This window comes from Chlamydotis macqueenii, chromosome 5 (genome assembly GCF_036417535.1).
Source record: "Chlamydotis macqueenii isolate bChlMac1 chromosome 5, bChlMac1.mat, whole genome shotgun sequence".
Classification (NCBI taxonomy): Eukaryota; Metazoa; Chordata; class Aves; order Otidiformes; family Otididae; genus Chlamydotis; species Chlamydotis macqueenii.
In genome coordinates this window covers 25,918,376-25,933,933 of record NC_141560.1, presented here as the reverse complement: position 1 = coordinate 25,933,933, position 15,558 = coordinate 25,918,376, and the positions used below count along the sequence as shown (strand labels likewise).

The following is a 15,558-nucleotide window of genomic DNA, read 5'->3' as shown; positions in this document are numbered from 1 at the left end:
ACACCACTTGGACATGCACAAGTCTATGGGGCCAGATGGGATCCACCCAAGGGTACTGAGGGAGCTGGTGGAAATGCTCACCAAGGCACATTCCAGCATTTACCAGCAGTCCTGGCTAACTAGGAGGTCCCAGTTGACTGGAGGCTAGCAAATATGATGTTCATCTACAAGAAAGGCCAGAAGGAGGATCTGGGGAACTACAGGCCTGTCAGTCTGACCTCAGTGCCGGGGAAGGTTATGGGAGCAGATCGTCTTGAGAGCCATTACATAGCATGTGCAGGACAACCAGGTGATCAGGCCCAGTCAGCATGGGTTTATGAAAGGCAGGTCCTGCTTGAGCAACCTGATCTCCTTCTATGTCAAGGTGACCCACGTAGTGGAATAGGGAAGGGCTGTGAATGTTGTCTACCTAAACTTTAGTAAAGCCTTTGACACTGTTTCCTGGAGAAACAGGCTGCTTATGGCTTGGATGGGTGTACTCTTTTCTGGGTAAAAAACTGGTTGGGTGGTTGCACCCAAAGAGTGGTGGTGAATGGAGTTAAATCCAATTGGTGGCCAGTCACAAGTAGTGTTCCTCAGGGCTCAGTATTGGGGCCAGTTCTATTTAATATCTTTATAAATGATCTGGACAAGGGGATCATGTGCACCCTCACTAGGTTTGCAGGTAACACTGAAGCACTATACCATTGGCTGTGTAACCCTTTTGATGACAGTGGATCCTCCACTGTCTTGACCCAATGGAGATGCAGTCCCACGGTGGAAGCAGGCAGCTGGCTTATTGTTTTCTCTGGGGGCTCATTATCCAGAGTACTGGCCTAACAAGGTCTGATTCCTCCTGATGTAGAAATAGCAAGCATCTGATGGAAAACTGTCAAAACCTTTAGCTGGATGTTCAGCTGCTGTGTGGCTTTGGCGCAGAGTAGGACTGTGGAACAGTCTGATTTCCCACTGTATTAAGGAACACACAAAGGGAAAACCCACATGCTGATCCTCACAGGGAAAGATCTTTCATTTTCACCTAGTAGTGGCCTCTGGTGATGAGATGGAAAGCCTAGAATCTGAGCTGTTGACTTTTCTGGGAGAAGAGCAATGTATAAAGCTATAGCTTCAGTGACAAGAGTCAGTGTTAATCAGCCTTGACTCTGCCCAGGAACCACAGCCTCTCAGCAGCTCCCTGTCAGAGCTTTTGGCCACTGTGTCCACACTGCAGGATGTTTTCCCTTCTTCCTACAGGGCATGCCTTGTGTTCATAAGCAGTTTGTCTTCTATCAGTGCCCTTATCTGCTTACGGTTATAATTAAGTTGTTGCAATTAGTAGAACTTGTAGTGGGAACTAAATTAGCCTAACAGCATTGTGGACACCTTCTCCTCTCTTAATAAAGCTGCAGTGTGGTTCCACCAATCCTCCCACTTCTGTCTGCCTCAGTTCCCAGAGCACCAGCAGAGTTAGCTTTGGTATTTCAGGACACTTGGATCAAACGCCTGTTTTACGTGACAGTGAGTGTTTTTGTGGGCTGCCTTTGTTGTAAGTGCATCTGAAACCATTCCAACATTGTGCCTTAAGGTTTCATAGTAGTGTGGGTCGATTCAGCATACACATTATACTCGTGTATATGCTGTGTACAGCCTGTGCTCATCTGCTCCTGGTTTCCAGCATCCAGGCAAACCTTCCTGTATTGTTTCTTTGCATTATGAGATAAGCATCTTTGATTTTCCATGGTTTGTTTTGACTTAGGAGTGAATTGTTTGGTAACATTTCTTTAGAAATACTTTTAAGCTTGTGTGGGTTTTTTAGGAAAGCAGTTATCATATGGAGTGCAGGATTCCAAAATGGCAAGATTGTCTTTTCATTCAAACCAGGCTTTGCTCGGCCTCTTTGAAACTTGCAAATTTGATTAATGTGTGTTGAGGGCACTTGAGACTACTCTGTGCTGGTCTTACATACTGGCAGATAAATTGTTTTTTTGTGTGTGTGTGTGAAGAACCTATTCTTGATAGCAGAGAGTAAAGTGGTTTTAGATTAGGTCCTGGTTTTTGGGTTATAGTAAAATTAAAACCTTCTGTCTGGAGTGTTATGCTTGTCCTGGATAAGTCAGGACTCAATCAGGGCCAAGTACCTTTTTTTACTGGTTGTATGTTTGCCTGGATGCAAATATGCATCTGATGGATCTCAGTGGAATACCCAAAAGCATGTTGCTTTTTTTCTCCCAAGGCCAGTGTGATTTAGAGGCTGGCTTAGGGCATTAGGGCAAGCATCCAGCCTCAGTAGCTTACTGGAGTCACTTGCAAGCTGTGGCATGCTTACTCTCTAGTGAAATACTGCCAATAAAAAAAAAATTGCTCAAGTTTTGCGTAGTAAACACAAACAATGTGTACCCCGTCCTCTGCTTCCCAAACTTCCCTGCTCCCTTTATGTGCTTACTGTGTGGCAAGCTGCCTTTTCCTCCTACCCCAAAGCCACAGGCAGGCTGTCTGCATGCCCTTTTCCACTACTGTGACAAGGTGGCAGAGCTCTGCAGGCTGGCTGATCACCTAAACCTCTGTTCCTGTAGCTCCACAGCAGGTGGGTGGTATTCAGACCTCAGAGGTGCTTGGGGAGCCTGTTCAGAATTGCCAGCATGCTTCCATGATGCATGCTGGCGGGGTTTCCCAAGCCTAAATGCAGCTTTGTCCTTACTCCTGCCTCTGGCATCACTTTATGCACCACCCCTACTTCTCCTGCTGATAGGAGTTCCCTCTTTGCATTTCTTGGCTTTTGCTTCCAGGTGTCTCTTTGAAGCTTTCCTGATCTCACTCCTCTGCTTTGGGATGTTGCTGCTGACCTCTATAAAACCTTTTCATCTGCAGTTTGTGTAAGAGGCTACTCAAAATGAAACTGTTTCGTATCTCTTGCTTCCATGCTGCCTGGACTTCTCTTGAACTGCACTGGGAACATGAACCTCTTTCTTGTGCACCTCTGACTCCTGCCTCAGATGTCAGACTTGCCCCATAGTGAGTTAACTCAGAGCCCAGGCTGTGGGAGACTCTACGTTTACCCTTACAAGTCTGCATGCTGTCTTCTGAATCGGTGACAACTGGAGTGTCTCACTGTAAGCAGAGTCAGAACTTGGAGAGGTATCTGAAATCCCCTGGGGGAAGAAGTCTCGGGTCTAATCCTAACACACCCCAAAAGGGCTCAGCAGAGGAGCTCATCAAGCCCCACCCAGGAAGGCTGAACTGGAATTGTGAAAGCTTGGCTGTTTCATGCAGCGCAGGACAGGGTGGTAACTGGGCAACAGTCTCTTTTGTCCTTGCTTTTCCTCTGGGAAATGACTCTACAGCTTCCTCCATCTTAAGGGAAAAAATGGTTGGAGAGTTCAAGTAATCAGGCTAATTCTCCTATAGGATTTATGCAGAAAAAAGCTTCTGTATGTTTGACTGTTATTTCTTATGGCTCTTTAAGATATGAGTAATGAACTTTGAAGAAGTACCACTGTGTGGAATTATCCCAGACGTAAATCCAAGCTGGGGACGGGGAAGAAGAGGGGCAGAGGGTGTCAGCCCTTGAATGGGGGATGGGGATGAAAAGACTTGAAGATGAGCAGAATGAGCAATCTGTCTAGGAGTTGAAGCGGCCCTCAGACGTGCTAGAGTAAGGACAGAGAGGAGCTAGTTGCTGTGCTGAGCCTCTTGAGGGTGCATAGGATGCTGGTTCTCTGGTGCTTGCACAGAGAGATGCCATGCTGCCCCGGGGCATGAAGCAGGAGTTCCCAGTTCCTTCCCTGGCCCAGGGAACTGGCCTAGCAGCTTCACCACTTCGAGGCTGATCATCTGTCACAGTGAAATGTCTTCAGTGAGCTCACTGTGGGGCTGATACCTGGGCCTGTACAGCTTCTGTGAATTAACTGTGGTCTGGGGACTACAGCAAGTAGCTTAAGGGAAGTGGTCTGTCCTGCTCCCCACCAGTGCCCTGTGTCTGGGCGGTAGAAGGGTCTGGAGAAGGAGGAGGGAACCTGGTGCACTCTCTAAGGATGGTGATTCTTCTGTGGGGGTTTCTGCATACCAGCAGGGAGCTGTGAATTAGCCAGCCTCTGGCCAGCTGGTTCTCTGAAGCCCACGTCTGGCCACCCAAAATCCTAACACCATATTGTTTTTTTTCTGTCTGACTTGCAGAAAGTGATGCCAGAAGTCTGCACTGATCCCATAGTCCTTGAAGAATCAAAGCTATGAAATGCAGGGGTGGCAGAGCTGGGAGATGCAGCCCCTCCTCATTCCCATCTTTGCTACCTCCTGTTACATGTGCATCATGGCAGGGGGTGGCAGCCTCAGGACAGGAGCCCAGGAAACTGCTTGTGGAGAGTGTGAAAGAGCAAAACAAGAAGGGAGTTGCTCTCTTCGGTTATACCTCTGCATCTTGCTGTTTTTGGAGACTTTGCTGCCTGGGAGGAAAAGCTGAGAAAACCCAATGCTACCCTCCCGTCCTACTTGGGAGGATGCTTGGAAAAGAAAAAGCACACATGCTGAGAAAAGCCATAGTTCCAGGCTAGCCCTGAGCACAAGGGTGGCACCTTGCACTTGGCTGTGTCTCCTCTCACAGGCAAGCTGTGACATGAAATGGAGAAGCTGGACCACGCTTACTCTGTGAGCAGCCCTGAAGAGCTTTCAGCTGGCTCTCAGAAAGCGGGATTGCTCTGCCCCACTGCCCACAGTGCTCTGTGTTGCACAGGTGATGGTAGAGGGCTCAGCACAACACCAGCAAGTGCAAGGCATGTGCCACTGCTGGCTCTGGCTTTATTAACGTGGCTGTCCCAGATGAAGCATTCTTAATCTGTGGATAAACCTCTGCTCAGCATTCACTGAGGTTGCTCTGATGTTCCTATATATTAGGAGTAATGGAGAGATACCAATATGCCTCCTACCTGGAGGCAAGAACTAGTTCTGCAGCTTACACTGAAGCTACAGCCTAAGCCCAGCTCTTGACTACACTAGAGACAGGAGTGAGTGAAACCACAAGCTCCCTGGGCTGAGAACTGTCTTCCTCCTTAATGATAAAGTGCCTTTTGCATGTTTCAACCTTCCATAAAAACTTTTGTGAAGTGTTATATTGAGATAACCAGCCAAGGCTGTGTTGCTTTTCACAGCCACAGAGAGGAGCTGGAGTACAATGGGAATTCAGATTTGCTCCAGTGTGGAAGCTTCTCACTTTGTAAGAGAGAATAAGAGAAGCCCTCTTACCAGCATTTGTGTCTTGTAGACACTGCCTCTCTGTATGCTGCTGTTTATCTTCTAAACACAAATGTAGATCCTTATATTCCTTTTCCTTCCTTTACAGCATCCCTCCACTGGTGGAGACATCAAGTGTCCTTATACTCTTTAAATAATGTAGTTATGCATATATTGGGGTGGGGGACACATGCAAAAAACACAGCCAGATGGAATGGATAAAAATAGTCCTCTCTGACATACTATTTTTGTCAAAACATTTTTTTTGGTGAAATTATACAGTTTTTTGACACAGTCCTATCTTTGATAGTTTGGGATTGAAGATGGGGTCTAAAATGGCTTTTCAATAAAGCTTTTATATAAAATAAAAACATTTGAAGTGTACAATGAAACCTGACACATTCATATTAAATGACTCAAACAGTCTACATCTGTCTCTATTAATAGCCTAAAATGTTTTGCAGAATGGAAAAATAATCTTTCTGCCCAGTCCTACTGTTGTGTGCTTTTCCTCCCTTCTGTGTTTTTCCTCTCTTCTGCACATGCACCATCTTCCCAGCTAGAGGCTTCTGCTGTTCTGTGCACTGCCCATCTGCTTTGCGTATTACCTGATTTAGGTCTAAGCAACCTGTGCCTGTTTTCTCCATCTTCTGTAGTTATAGCTCCCTGCAAAGGTAGCTCAGTCCTTGCTTACAGGTGCATGCACTTTGCTGTCACCAGTGTGCTGCAGAAGCGAGCGCTGCAAGAACTCTCTTTGTGTGCCTGTGTGATGTGAGCAGTCAGACCTGGAACTTTGTGGGAAGGAGTGAGGGAAAGGTGGGCTTCCTGTAAAGAGAGATGATTTATCCTGCAACATACAGTAGAAACTGTTGTTTGCTCTGAGGTTGTAAGTGCTCTACTTATTGCTGTGTAGTAGAAAGCCAGACATAGCACCCTGCAGTTTTCTGTAATTTATTAGAAATGGCCCCTCAGGAACACACACATGCAAGTTACACAGCAGTGCCAGAGGCAGCACACATTCTCTCTGGTCCGAACTGTTCCGTGCATCCCGGGTAGCTCTACACCTTCCCACAAATACCCTGGGAGAGAAGTCCTTAGTGCACTGGGCACACCTGAGACGTTCCCTGCTATCCTCTGGGGCAGCAGTCACCAACTGCCCCCCACCAGCTTTGATACAAACTCCTCTGGGACTTGGTCTTTGACATCAGTCAGTTGAAATGTTGCCTGGACAAGAAAAAACACGTGGTAATGAAGTATGATTGACAGTCCAACATTGATCCATCTGTGGGATTGGTGTCCTGGAGAAGTTCAGCTGAGCTTTAGTGGAAGTTTGGCAGTGAAGACAGAAGACAATGCTGACCTACACAGGGCCCTCGGCTTCAGTTTTTCTTCTTTTGTGACTGTGCTTCTACCTCCAGGTACTGTAGCCCAATCAACATCCCCAAGATAGAGAAACCTATGATGGAGATACAGGATGAGTTGTGTAGAAAATGCTGGACAGGAGATGAAGCATTCCCCTCCCACCATCCCCTCCCTGCCCTTAGCTCATAGCCCCATGGAGAGTTTAGGGGAGGTGAAGATTGAGACTTGACTTACTTGCTACCATGAGGGGTGCCATAACTCCAATTGTCAAGGCTGCAGTGTGGTAAATGAAGACCTCGGAGAGGAAGTGAATAAGTGCCAAAAAGAAGGTGAAGAGCGTGATGTAATAAAGGCTGTTGGAGAGCAGAAAGAAGCAGGTTATCTTACATAGCCCACAGTACAGACAGGAGCACGGCTGAGTGGAAAAGAGGCAAACCTGCACGCTGCCCCTGTCTGTCCTCACTGTGGCAGCACAGAGGGCACTTGGTCCCTTGCCTGGTGAGGTACAAAGGCTCCCTGGGCAACAGCTGAGAGGAGAGTGGGGCAGCGTGTTCAATGGTGCATTGAAAGTGACAGGCATTATCTGGCGTGCAGGCAGGTGAAGCCAGGAGAGCAAGGGTAGGGCAGCAGTGAAGTGAGAAGCATGTGCGCACACAAAAAGAGGCCGAAAACTGGATGAGCTGAGAACTAGGGCGACAGGACTTGGCTGACTCCTGGCTGCATTACCCAACACATCCTCCCACCTGTGCTCTGCTACCCTCTAGAGGCCACAGATGTGGAAAGGGAGCACAAGACACGCAAGATTAAAAATCCTTCTAAGAAACAAATGGCTTCATGGTAACTGGCATTGCTGTCACCCCCTAAAAACAGATAATTGAGTCCCTGCACCTCCGTATGCAGACAAGCCTAGGCAATCCAAGGACATGCTGCCAGGGGAACAGTGACTTCTGCTGTGGAGTTGGAGGAGGCAGCGGCAAAAGAGTGAGTTCTAGCAACCTCCAACACAGGCTTTGTCTAGCACAGACCCAGAGATATCCTGCTTGGAAATCCCTGTTACCACAGGGAGAAATGGCCTGCCTCCCACCACAGCACCAGGCTGCACCTCAGGCCTTGTCCTCAGCCCCAGAGAAGAGTGTACGGAAGAAGGCAGCAGCTTAAGGCCACTGCAAGGGGCCTCTTGGCCTGCCACTGTCTTCAGCTGTTATAGGAAAAGAAGTACAGAGCATCGGTCAGACAGATGCAGCAGTCAACAGAGCAGCAACGCCATCAGAATATACTTTCCAAGCTAGAGCTCAGGAATTTGTGACAGAAGTTCTCAGATCTACCAATTTCTTCCTGAGCTCAGAACTCAGATGTGCAGGCTCTCCCTGAACAGGCAGAAAGGACCAGCAGTTAACACTGAGCTTTTTCAGGGGAATACTTTCAATCCTGCAGAAAGCTCAGGCACGGCTTTTAACTCCCCACCCCCTCCACGCTGCCCTCTAAGCGAGCTGCTCAGCTTGTGCCTAGCAAGCAAACCACAGGATTTCTCCGGTGCTCCTTTACACACGTGCTATTGCGGATGTCGATGGCGCAGAGACAGCGGATCACCGATGACAGCAGCGTCCAGACGCCAAAGGTCCGAGCCTGGAGCCCGTTCACTGCGCAAAGAAGGGGGGGAGCACATGGAGACCGGGCACAGCCCCGCTTCCCACCCCCCCTCACCCCTCCATCCCCGCCGGGGCGGCAGGCGGCTCCCGGGTCCGAGAGCAGCCGCTGAGGCGGGGCCCCGAGCAGGGCCCAAGGCCCCGGGCTGGAAGGCGACCCCCAGGCCCCGGGGCGGCCGGCGCGGCCCTTACCGAGGCCGGGGTTGGCGGTGTACAGCTTCTCCGAGAGGAAGCCGTGGTCGCGGAAGCTCTGCAGGGTGTTCCCGGCGGCGATGACCGACACCATCACCAGCCAGCTGCGCAGCACGTTCAGGAACCGGCTCATCCTCCCGACCGGCACGGAACCTCCCCGCAAGGACCGGGCCGCGCTCGTCCGGTACCGGCCGCGCTCTCTCACCGGGGCCTCGTCCGCGCCCCGCCCCCTCCCGCAGCGCACGCCGCCGCCAAGCACTTCGATTGGCCGCGGGCACGCCGCTCCATCACGCACCACGCTGACGTAAGGGCTGCCGCCGCCAATCGAATCCCTCGTTGCCCGGGAGACGGTCCCGTCCCCCTTTGGCCCCGCCCACTATGCCGGAGGAGGTGGAAGCGGCGGCAGAGGGCGGAGAAGAAGCCGGGCGCCCAGCCAGGCTGTTGCGCCTGCGCACTGTGGCGAGCGGGAGGGCGCCTGCGCAGTGGGGACGGGGTGGGGTCGTCGCCCGTCGGTTGTTGTAGTAACGGGGAAGCGGCGGGAGGGGCTGCGTGTGCCGGGCCGCTGCGTCCGCCCGCGCCTGTCTGCCCCTGCCCCTGCCCCTGCCCGCCCCGCCGGCCGGGGCGATGCGGGAGCAGGTATGAGGAGCTGAGGGAGCCGCTGTCTCGGGGCGAGGGGCAGTTGGCCGCTGGCCCCGGGGCAGGAGTCGCGGCCCTTCGCGCGCTCCCCGCCGCTCTTGCTTCTCCTGGGGCCGCTGCAGGCCGCCAGGCCCGGCTGCCGCGGGGTAGGCTGGGCTCCAGCCGCCCCTCCGGGCTTGGCCGGGCCAGAGAGCTGTTCCCCGGCCAGCGGAGGCGTTGCGGTGTCCGGCTGACCCCGGGCAGCGGAGGAGTCTGGGCGGCGGGGAGAAGCAGGCGTTTCCCGCTGGGCCGGGCCTGGCCAGCCTGGTGCGGTTCTGCGGCCGGGGGCAGGGCAGGGATGCACATCAGCGGTAAGTGCCTGAGTGACTCTCGTGGGCAGGTGGGGAATAATCTTCTGGAAGGTGATGCTTCTTCCTGTGCTTCCCTGGCTAGTAGGTGATTTACAGCCTGTAACAAGCTTGTTGGTATTCCTGTGACAAATATGTATTGACAGGAGGCGTGAGTTAAGTTGCCTTCTTTCTCTTGCTGCTCTGTTCAGCTATGCATTCATGCTTTTAATCCTTATTGCAGGTAACTGCTCTTGCAAGATCCCTTGAATCTGCAGGAAGAAATCTCAGAGGCTGCTGAGACGGGTCTGTATGAAAACTCGCAGAAGAAATGCCAGTTGGGATGGCTCGAGATCCGGAGGAAACTGGCTCATCCTCCTCTGAGGAGGAAGATGTTGTAGATGGGCTAGAGTAAGTATGAAAAAACCCTCTTAACTGTTTCTGTCTCCTTGTGCTTCCTGCAGGATTTATACTAATCTGAAAAGACACTTGCATTCCTTACTCTTCTCCTACCTATAAAGCAGAAGATTGTTGGTTTGGGTCTCAAGCCTGTGGGCAGGCTACCTATCTTTGTAGTCTAAAAGACCCCCGTATTCATCAGGGTTGGAGGTGCAGCTCTTCCTCGGCTACACTGAAGTCCATAGTTTCATTGATCTTTTCCTGTCATGTTCTTAAGCTGGGAACTGCCTTGTTGGTGTTTAAGAAAATTAAGGAAATTAATGTCCTTTCTTTTTGTTTGTTTAGTTTTTCCTTTTGTTTTAGTATTTGCTTTGCTGCAGAGAATTGCGAAGTTTTATGTCCTTTTTTTAAAAAACTATCCTGTGAGAACTCAACTTCTATAGTTCTTATTACTTACTAGTGTATGCTTGTTCCATCTTTATTTAGTAACTTCTTTTATCTTAGCTGGTGAAGGAGTTGCTCCCTTACTCTTTCCTAGAGTGGAATATCTTTTCCATTTCAATTGCATCTACTTTAATATGTCCTGTTTGTTTTCTTTTGGGTGCATATTGTGACTGAGTGCCTAGTTGCAAACTGCAGTGACTTCAGGCATTTAGAGGAATGTCGCTTCATACAAAGTAGTTGGCTCAGACTTGCCAGACCCTCGTGGATGGAAAGGTCCAGAACTGCCTTCACCTAGAAAGCAGTTGTAACAGTATGTCTGCATCAAGTGACCAAGGGTCATGCTAGGAATCAATGACTGTCACCTGGAGGATTGAGCCTTACTGCAAATCCTCAGGACAAGCTTAACATAAACTCTCCTCCTGTTGCCTCAGCTCATTTCCCACTTACGTAAGGCTCTGGCCTGTAGTGTAAGTTCTAGAAGCTTCTCAGGTGCCTTCCAGCTAATTACACACCAGTAGCTGATTTTTTTAAAAAAATCTATTTATTATGTCTTCAGTAGTGGTAGAAGCTGAAGAAGATGGAAGTTCTGTGAAGTTAATTTGTCTGGGTGAAAATAGTAATAACTTGGCTTAGAGGACCAAGGCTACACTTAAAGAGTACTTACTTGTCCTAGCATCAGAAAGTTGCCCTTTTATCTCTGTTACTGCATTTTAAGTGTAGGAAGTGTTTTGTGTCTGTAGCTTCTCCAAACCTTTGGCGGACAATGGTCTTGCACGTTCTATAGACAAATGCTTCTGTGTATCTCTGCCAGTCTTTGTATTTCTTCCTGTCTGTGTAGACAGAGATATGTCTCTCTAACCCCTCAGTCTCTCTTTTCTCTCAACTTTTTTGTAGTTCCATTTCCTTGTGCAGTGAGTAATAAGCAATCTGAGTTTTATTTGCTTAGGGAGGTTGTTAGGTTTTCTTTCTGTGAGCTTAGAATTTCATAGAAGAGATCTTAATATTTTTTTTTTTTTGTGGGTCCTTAATTTCTTTGAGGAGATGATGGTTCCCAATGTAGTCCTGTTGTTCTGGACAGAACTGATTGCTGTATCTTGGAACCTGTAGCTTGAGTGGCTGGCTGGGGGCATTATTGTTGAATTCTGAACTTGCATTCCACTGCATCTGGCAGAAATTAAAAAGGAAGAACACACAAGTTTATCTGTTGTGTTGAGCCAGGCCTATTCCTGTCTCTCAAAACTCTACATGAGTGCCTTTTTATTTACTTCAGAGTCCAGGATTACAACCAGGCAGCATGCACTGATTTGCAGTTCTTAAATTGGAGACTGGAACCTGCATTGTAAGGTCTGGTTGTGTGGATACCAGCAATTATGGTTTATCCTGAATTTTAGATCCTATTTTCAGGCTATAAATCCAGAGAACTGTAGCCATGAAAATTCTTGGGATTTCTCCCAAATTACACTTGGTAAAATAAATACAAATTAAACAGAACTCTGATTTAGACTGGCAAGACCAACCCAAAAAGAGGATGATCTGGAAGATTCCCTTTATAGCTGAGTACCAAGGGTGCCTAGCATATGTGTGTAAGTCAGCAGAGGCAGGGTGCAGGAACAACCACAAAACCATGGCTGAAATGCAAAGAGTAAATTTGGTTTTGTTACCTTGCCAACCAGAGGATCCCTGAAGCAGCACTTGGGCAGAGGCATACAAGTGGGGACGCCGGCACCATGGAGCTCGGTCCTTGCTAGAGGATCACCAAACCTGCTGTTTGCGCCTGTTTTTCAGGGATTTGCACAGGCGTAGTTTACCACTGCTTTGATCTTTCCCACAGCAGGGCAGGAATCTCAAGCATGTTCGATAGGGTGCCTCTAAGTCTATCACAGGCCTATGTTATCTGAATACAGATGTTCTACTTGTCAAACACACAAGGACAGATAACAATTAGAATGATATATGTACTTTTCTGCACCCCAGCTGCAAGTCGCTTGAGCGTGTGTACAAGCTTCCTCGCCAGTCTTCTTTTTTTTTTCCCACAGTGTGTTTGCCTGCGTCCTGCCCGCAGGCTAGGTGGGCAAGCACGGGCAAGTATGGAGAATTGCTGTGTTCTCATTGTAAGTAACTGCTGAATGAGGCTCAGCAGTTGCTTATACTGACTATCTTACCATTTCAGAGATCATCCATGTATCAAGTGGACTGGCGGCGGCTGCAGGCGGATCCCTGTCTTGGTGTTTCATGCTGAAGCCATTCTGACCAATGACAAGTACCTCCGCCTAATTGGAGGTGGGTGCAACTACGTGCAAGCTTTTTGGCTTGAAGGCATGAAGTGGAAGTCTCTTACCTGGATATTCTCTTTGTGGTGGGGAAGAGGACATGGTAGGAAGGAAATTACAATCCTCTCTTGTCTTTGAGCACTGAGATGTTCAGAAAGACTTGACTAGTTGGTGAATATTTATCGCATCTTTGGGTTGTCACAAGTGTCTATATTTGTCCCGCCATTGGGTCCTGATGCGTTTTGAGTTGGAGCTGTCTGCTTGCAAGTTGAACTCGGAGGCCATGTTAGAACTTACGAGCAGAATATAAATTCACTACTCTGTAGCTAAGAACTTAGAATCAATCATTGCAATGAGTTTTGAGAGGGTTTCACTGGGAAATAAAGCAGCCAGCTCTGCAGCAGTAAGAACAGTATTAAGCTATGCTAACAAATCCCTGTGTCTATGGCCTCACAACTGTGAGTGTGTCCGTAAGCAAAATGATTGCTGCTCTGGCAGCACTTAAGTTGGGAGACCAAACCTGTCTAGTTTCAAATAAGGGAGAGCCTCTAAATAAGAAGCAAAGTTGTTATAAACAGTTACTCTGGGTTGTGAGAGTTAGTACTTGTGGGTGTGTACAGCTGGGAGCCATTCTGGATGTGCTGAGTTGGAGAAAAGCTAAAATCTACTCAGCTTCTTTTTGTGAAGATGCTGACGTTTCTTTCTTCTCTTGCTTCTCCCTTTCTTAGGTAATTGGTGCCTTCATTTCTAATATCCTATCCAAGCAGAAATGCTTCTGGCTCATTGGGGTAAGGGGTGGAGAAGGTGATTTGTGTGTGGAAACTCCTGATCCTTTTCTTGTGAGTTAAAAATATACTTGAAGGGTGGCAGAAGCTGATGGCAGTTGTAACTTGTATCCTAACTGGAGCGTGGTGTTTCTTCTGTTTTTTTGTCAGGAGGTAGAGGCTTTTCATGGTTTAACAAGTCTGCTGCTGAATAGTTGAACTTGTTACATTTCCTTGAGCTTTGTCTGGCCCCAGATTATGATACTTCTTACTCTTTTCTTTAGACTTATTTTTGTTGGTAGAATATGTTTCCTGAGGCTTAATCTAGTCTTCATATATCTAATCTCAGTTTGAACCCACTTGTAAAGTGTGTTTTCCAAGTGATTCTGTATTCTAGCGTTGCAATTTCTGCCTCTGCTTTCTTTGAACTCTTTTACGGATTGCCGCATCCTTTTGTATGACAACTGGCCTCTAGTCTTGCTACTTGCTTTCTGTTTGTTATACCTCCAGTGCTGCTTACTGCTTTTGTTTTTATGACTTTCTACTTGGGTCGTGATTTTTCTCTTTTTCTTTACTTGTCCTATTTACTGTATTTCCTACTATTTTTTGCAGTTATTTATTGGAAGATCAGTACAGGTGAATGAGATGTGAACAAAATTTCAGTGTTTTATTTTGGGTTTTCAAGATCTAAATTGTGATTATATAAACTAGCCGTGTCAATGAGGGACATCTGGCATTATTACTTTTAGCTAGGAATACCACTCTTGAATAGAGAAGGAAGTGCTGAAATTGGAGTATATAAAGCAGTCTATATAAAGAGATTCACTGTTAAAAAAAGAAATCTGGGCATTTGTTAGGATGTCCTGTGTTTTATTTTGATATGATAGTGTTCAGTGATGCAGCAATATTATACCTAAAGATGGATGTAAGTCAGTTGATGCCATCATTGCAGTTAACTCAGGAGACAGAGGCGCTTCCTATCGCCATTTGCCTGTTACGTGCTGCTACTGTGTGAGTGCCCCACGATGCATTAAGTGCAGCTGTTCTGCGCTGAGTCCTGTGGTGCTCTCCTCTCCTCTTTGGTAGCACAAGTAACTTTGGGTTATTTTTCTAGGTGTAGACTCTGATATCATGTCTCTTGCCCTCTTAACAGAACGCTACCACTTGTCCTATAAGATTGTACGAACAGACAGCCGTCTGGTTCGAAGCATTCTGGCTGCCCATGGATTTCATGAGGTGAGTGCAATGAACTTTGGATCCGATTGTGTGCTGAACTGGGAGGTGATGATGACGATTATGTTTTTGGAGGTTTTTTGTGTTTTGGTGTTGGGTTGGTTGTTTTGTGGGTGGTGGAGATTTTTTTTGTTTGGTTTTTTTTTGTATTTTTTTTTAACTCTGCAGGGTTGGAACCAGGAAGTTGCTGTGGACCCTCTTGAGGTGGTTGTTGTTTGTTTGGTGGTGTGGTGTTTTGCTTTTTTTTGGTTTGTTTTTTTTTTTTTTTTATGGACTCTGCCAGTCAAACAGCAAATGTGTTGTGATTTTGTTCCCGCAAAGGAGTACCCTTTAGCCTTAAACCTGCAAAACTAGGGAAAAAGGGATGCTGAAGTTGGATCGTGTTTTTTCTTTTTGCTTTTAAAGCATCATCTCACACTCTTGGGAAGATCTGAAGGATTTAATCTCAGCCTTTGCAGCCTCGTAGAAGCATTGATGTAGTGTTTCACGTTTCTCTTCTAGCACCTGTCTTGGTCTAAAGAATGTCCTAGATGCAGCTAATGACAGTTTGAGAAATGTATGTGTATGGTGGATTTTCTTCTGAGTAACACCAAGTTAAGGAATTGGTCTCAAAGTTCCTGAAGAAATCTAAAACGTTTTACAAATTGGATTTAAACAGTCTATAAAAAGAACAAAACTACAACCTTGTTTAGGAAAATGATATGGTTGTTTCCTAGCACCACTGTACAGTAGCTTAGGACAGGAGTCTGGCTAGAGTTGCTCTAATGTTAGAGATAGGTAGAGGAGATTGTCTTAAACTAGAATTGCTTTGGTCTCAGACATAAGGCCACAGTTTGTAGGACATGCGGTGGTGCTCTTCATTAGTTCTATGTTTTTGTGTGTGCTGTTTTTATGTTGCTTTTTAGGTGCACCCTAATAGCAGTGACTATAATCTCATGTGGACAGGATCACACTTGAAGCCCTACTTGCTGCGTTCTCTTACAGATATTCAGAAAGTCAATCATTTCCCTAGGTAAGGCCTTGATATCATGTTTTGATCAACATATTTGATGGTTTGCAAAAACCTAAACACAGCTCTAAAAAG

General features: G+C 47.4%; 3 protein-coding genes across 21 annotated transcripts in view; 2 read left to right on the top strand and 1 right to left on the bottom strand.

Annotated features, from left to right (window-relative positions):
* Nucleotides 1-5,630, top strand: part of FLVCR2 (FLVCR choline and putative heme transporter 2) — a 38,381-nt gene extending 32,751 nt beyond the window's left edge. For 3 of the 4 annotated variants that reach the window (XM_086749384.1, XM_010122357.2, XM_086749382.1), the window contains one exon: nucleotides 4,153-5,630. In XM_086749384.1, coding sequence (XP_086605510.1) covers nucleotides 4,153-4,209 — 57 coding nt within the window. In that variant the 3' untranslated portion in view covers nucleotides 4,210-5,630. Of the gene's footprint in view, nucleotides 1-2,972; nucleotides 3,081-4,152 lie in introns of those variants that run through there. The other variant, XM_086749381.1, reaches the window with a different exon arrangement.
* A 507-nt stretch (nucleotides 5,631-6,137) lies between these two features.
* On the bottom strand, nucleotides 6,138-8,611 carry ERG28 (ergosterol biosynthesis 28 homolog). 2 transcript variants are annotated; one of them, XM_086749385.1, is made up of 4 exons: nucleotides 8,403-8,611; nucleotides 8,114-8,204; nucleotides 6,799-6,917; nucleotides 6,138-6,658 (listed from the first exon to the last, which is right to left on the bottom strand). In XM_086749385.1, exons 1-4 carry the CDS (start codon nucleotides 8,533-8,535, stop codon nucleotides 6,582-6,584), a joined length of 420 nt encoding a protein of 139 aa, XP_086605511.1. In that variant the 5' UTR covers nucleotides 8,536-8,611; the 3' UTR covers nucleotides 6,138-6,581. The 2 variants fall into 2 exon arrangements, with proteins under 2 accessions (XP_086605511.1, XP_086605512.1); XM_086749386.1 differs by lacking the exon at nucleotides 6,799-6,917.
* A 346-nt stretch (nucleotides 8,612-8,957) lies between these two features.
* The window catches only part of TTLL5 (tubulin tyrosine ligase like 5), a 133,827-nt gene continuing 127,226 nt past the window's right edge, over nucleotides 8,958-15,558 (top strand). For 3 of the 15 annotated variants that reach the window (XR_015258775.1, XM_086749839.1, XM_086749840.1), the window contains exons 1-5: nucleotides 9,072-9,388; nucleotides 9,609-9,775; nucleotides 12,378-12,487; nucleotides 14,395-14,477; nucleotides 15,380-15,486. Coding sequence is in view for 12 of the 15 variants with exons in the window: in XM_086749839.1 (XP_086605965.1) it covers nucleotides 9,696-9,775; nucleotides 12,378-12,487; nucleotides 14,395-14,477; nucleotides 15,380-15,486 (380 nt within the window). In the remaining 3 variants the exon portion in view is untranslated. Of the gene's footprint in view, nucleotides 9,039-9,070; nucleotides 9,389-9,608; nucleotides 9,776-12,377; nucleotides 12,488-13,203; nucleotides 13,266-14,394; nucleotides 14,478-15,379; nucleotides 15,487-15,558 lie in introns of those variants that run through there. The other 12 variants (XR_015258774.1, XM_086749833.1, XM_086749832.1 and 9 more) reach the window with 6 other exon arrangements.

Coding starts and splice junctions, on each gene's coding strand:
- ERG28 (XM_086749385.1), bottom strand. CDS start 8,535: ATGAGCCGGTTCCTGAACGTGCTGCGCAGCTGGCTGGTGATGGTGTCG. Junction 8,205..8,402: donor CACCGCCAACCCCGGCCTCG/GTAAGGGCCGCG, acceptor TTCTTTGCGCAG/TGAACGGGCTCCAGGCTCGG. Junction 6,918..8,113: donor ATCGACATCCGCAATAGCAC/GTGTGTAAAGGA, acceptor GCTCTCCAACAG/CCTTTATTACATCACGCTCT.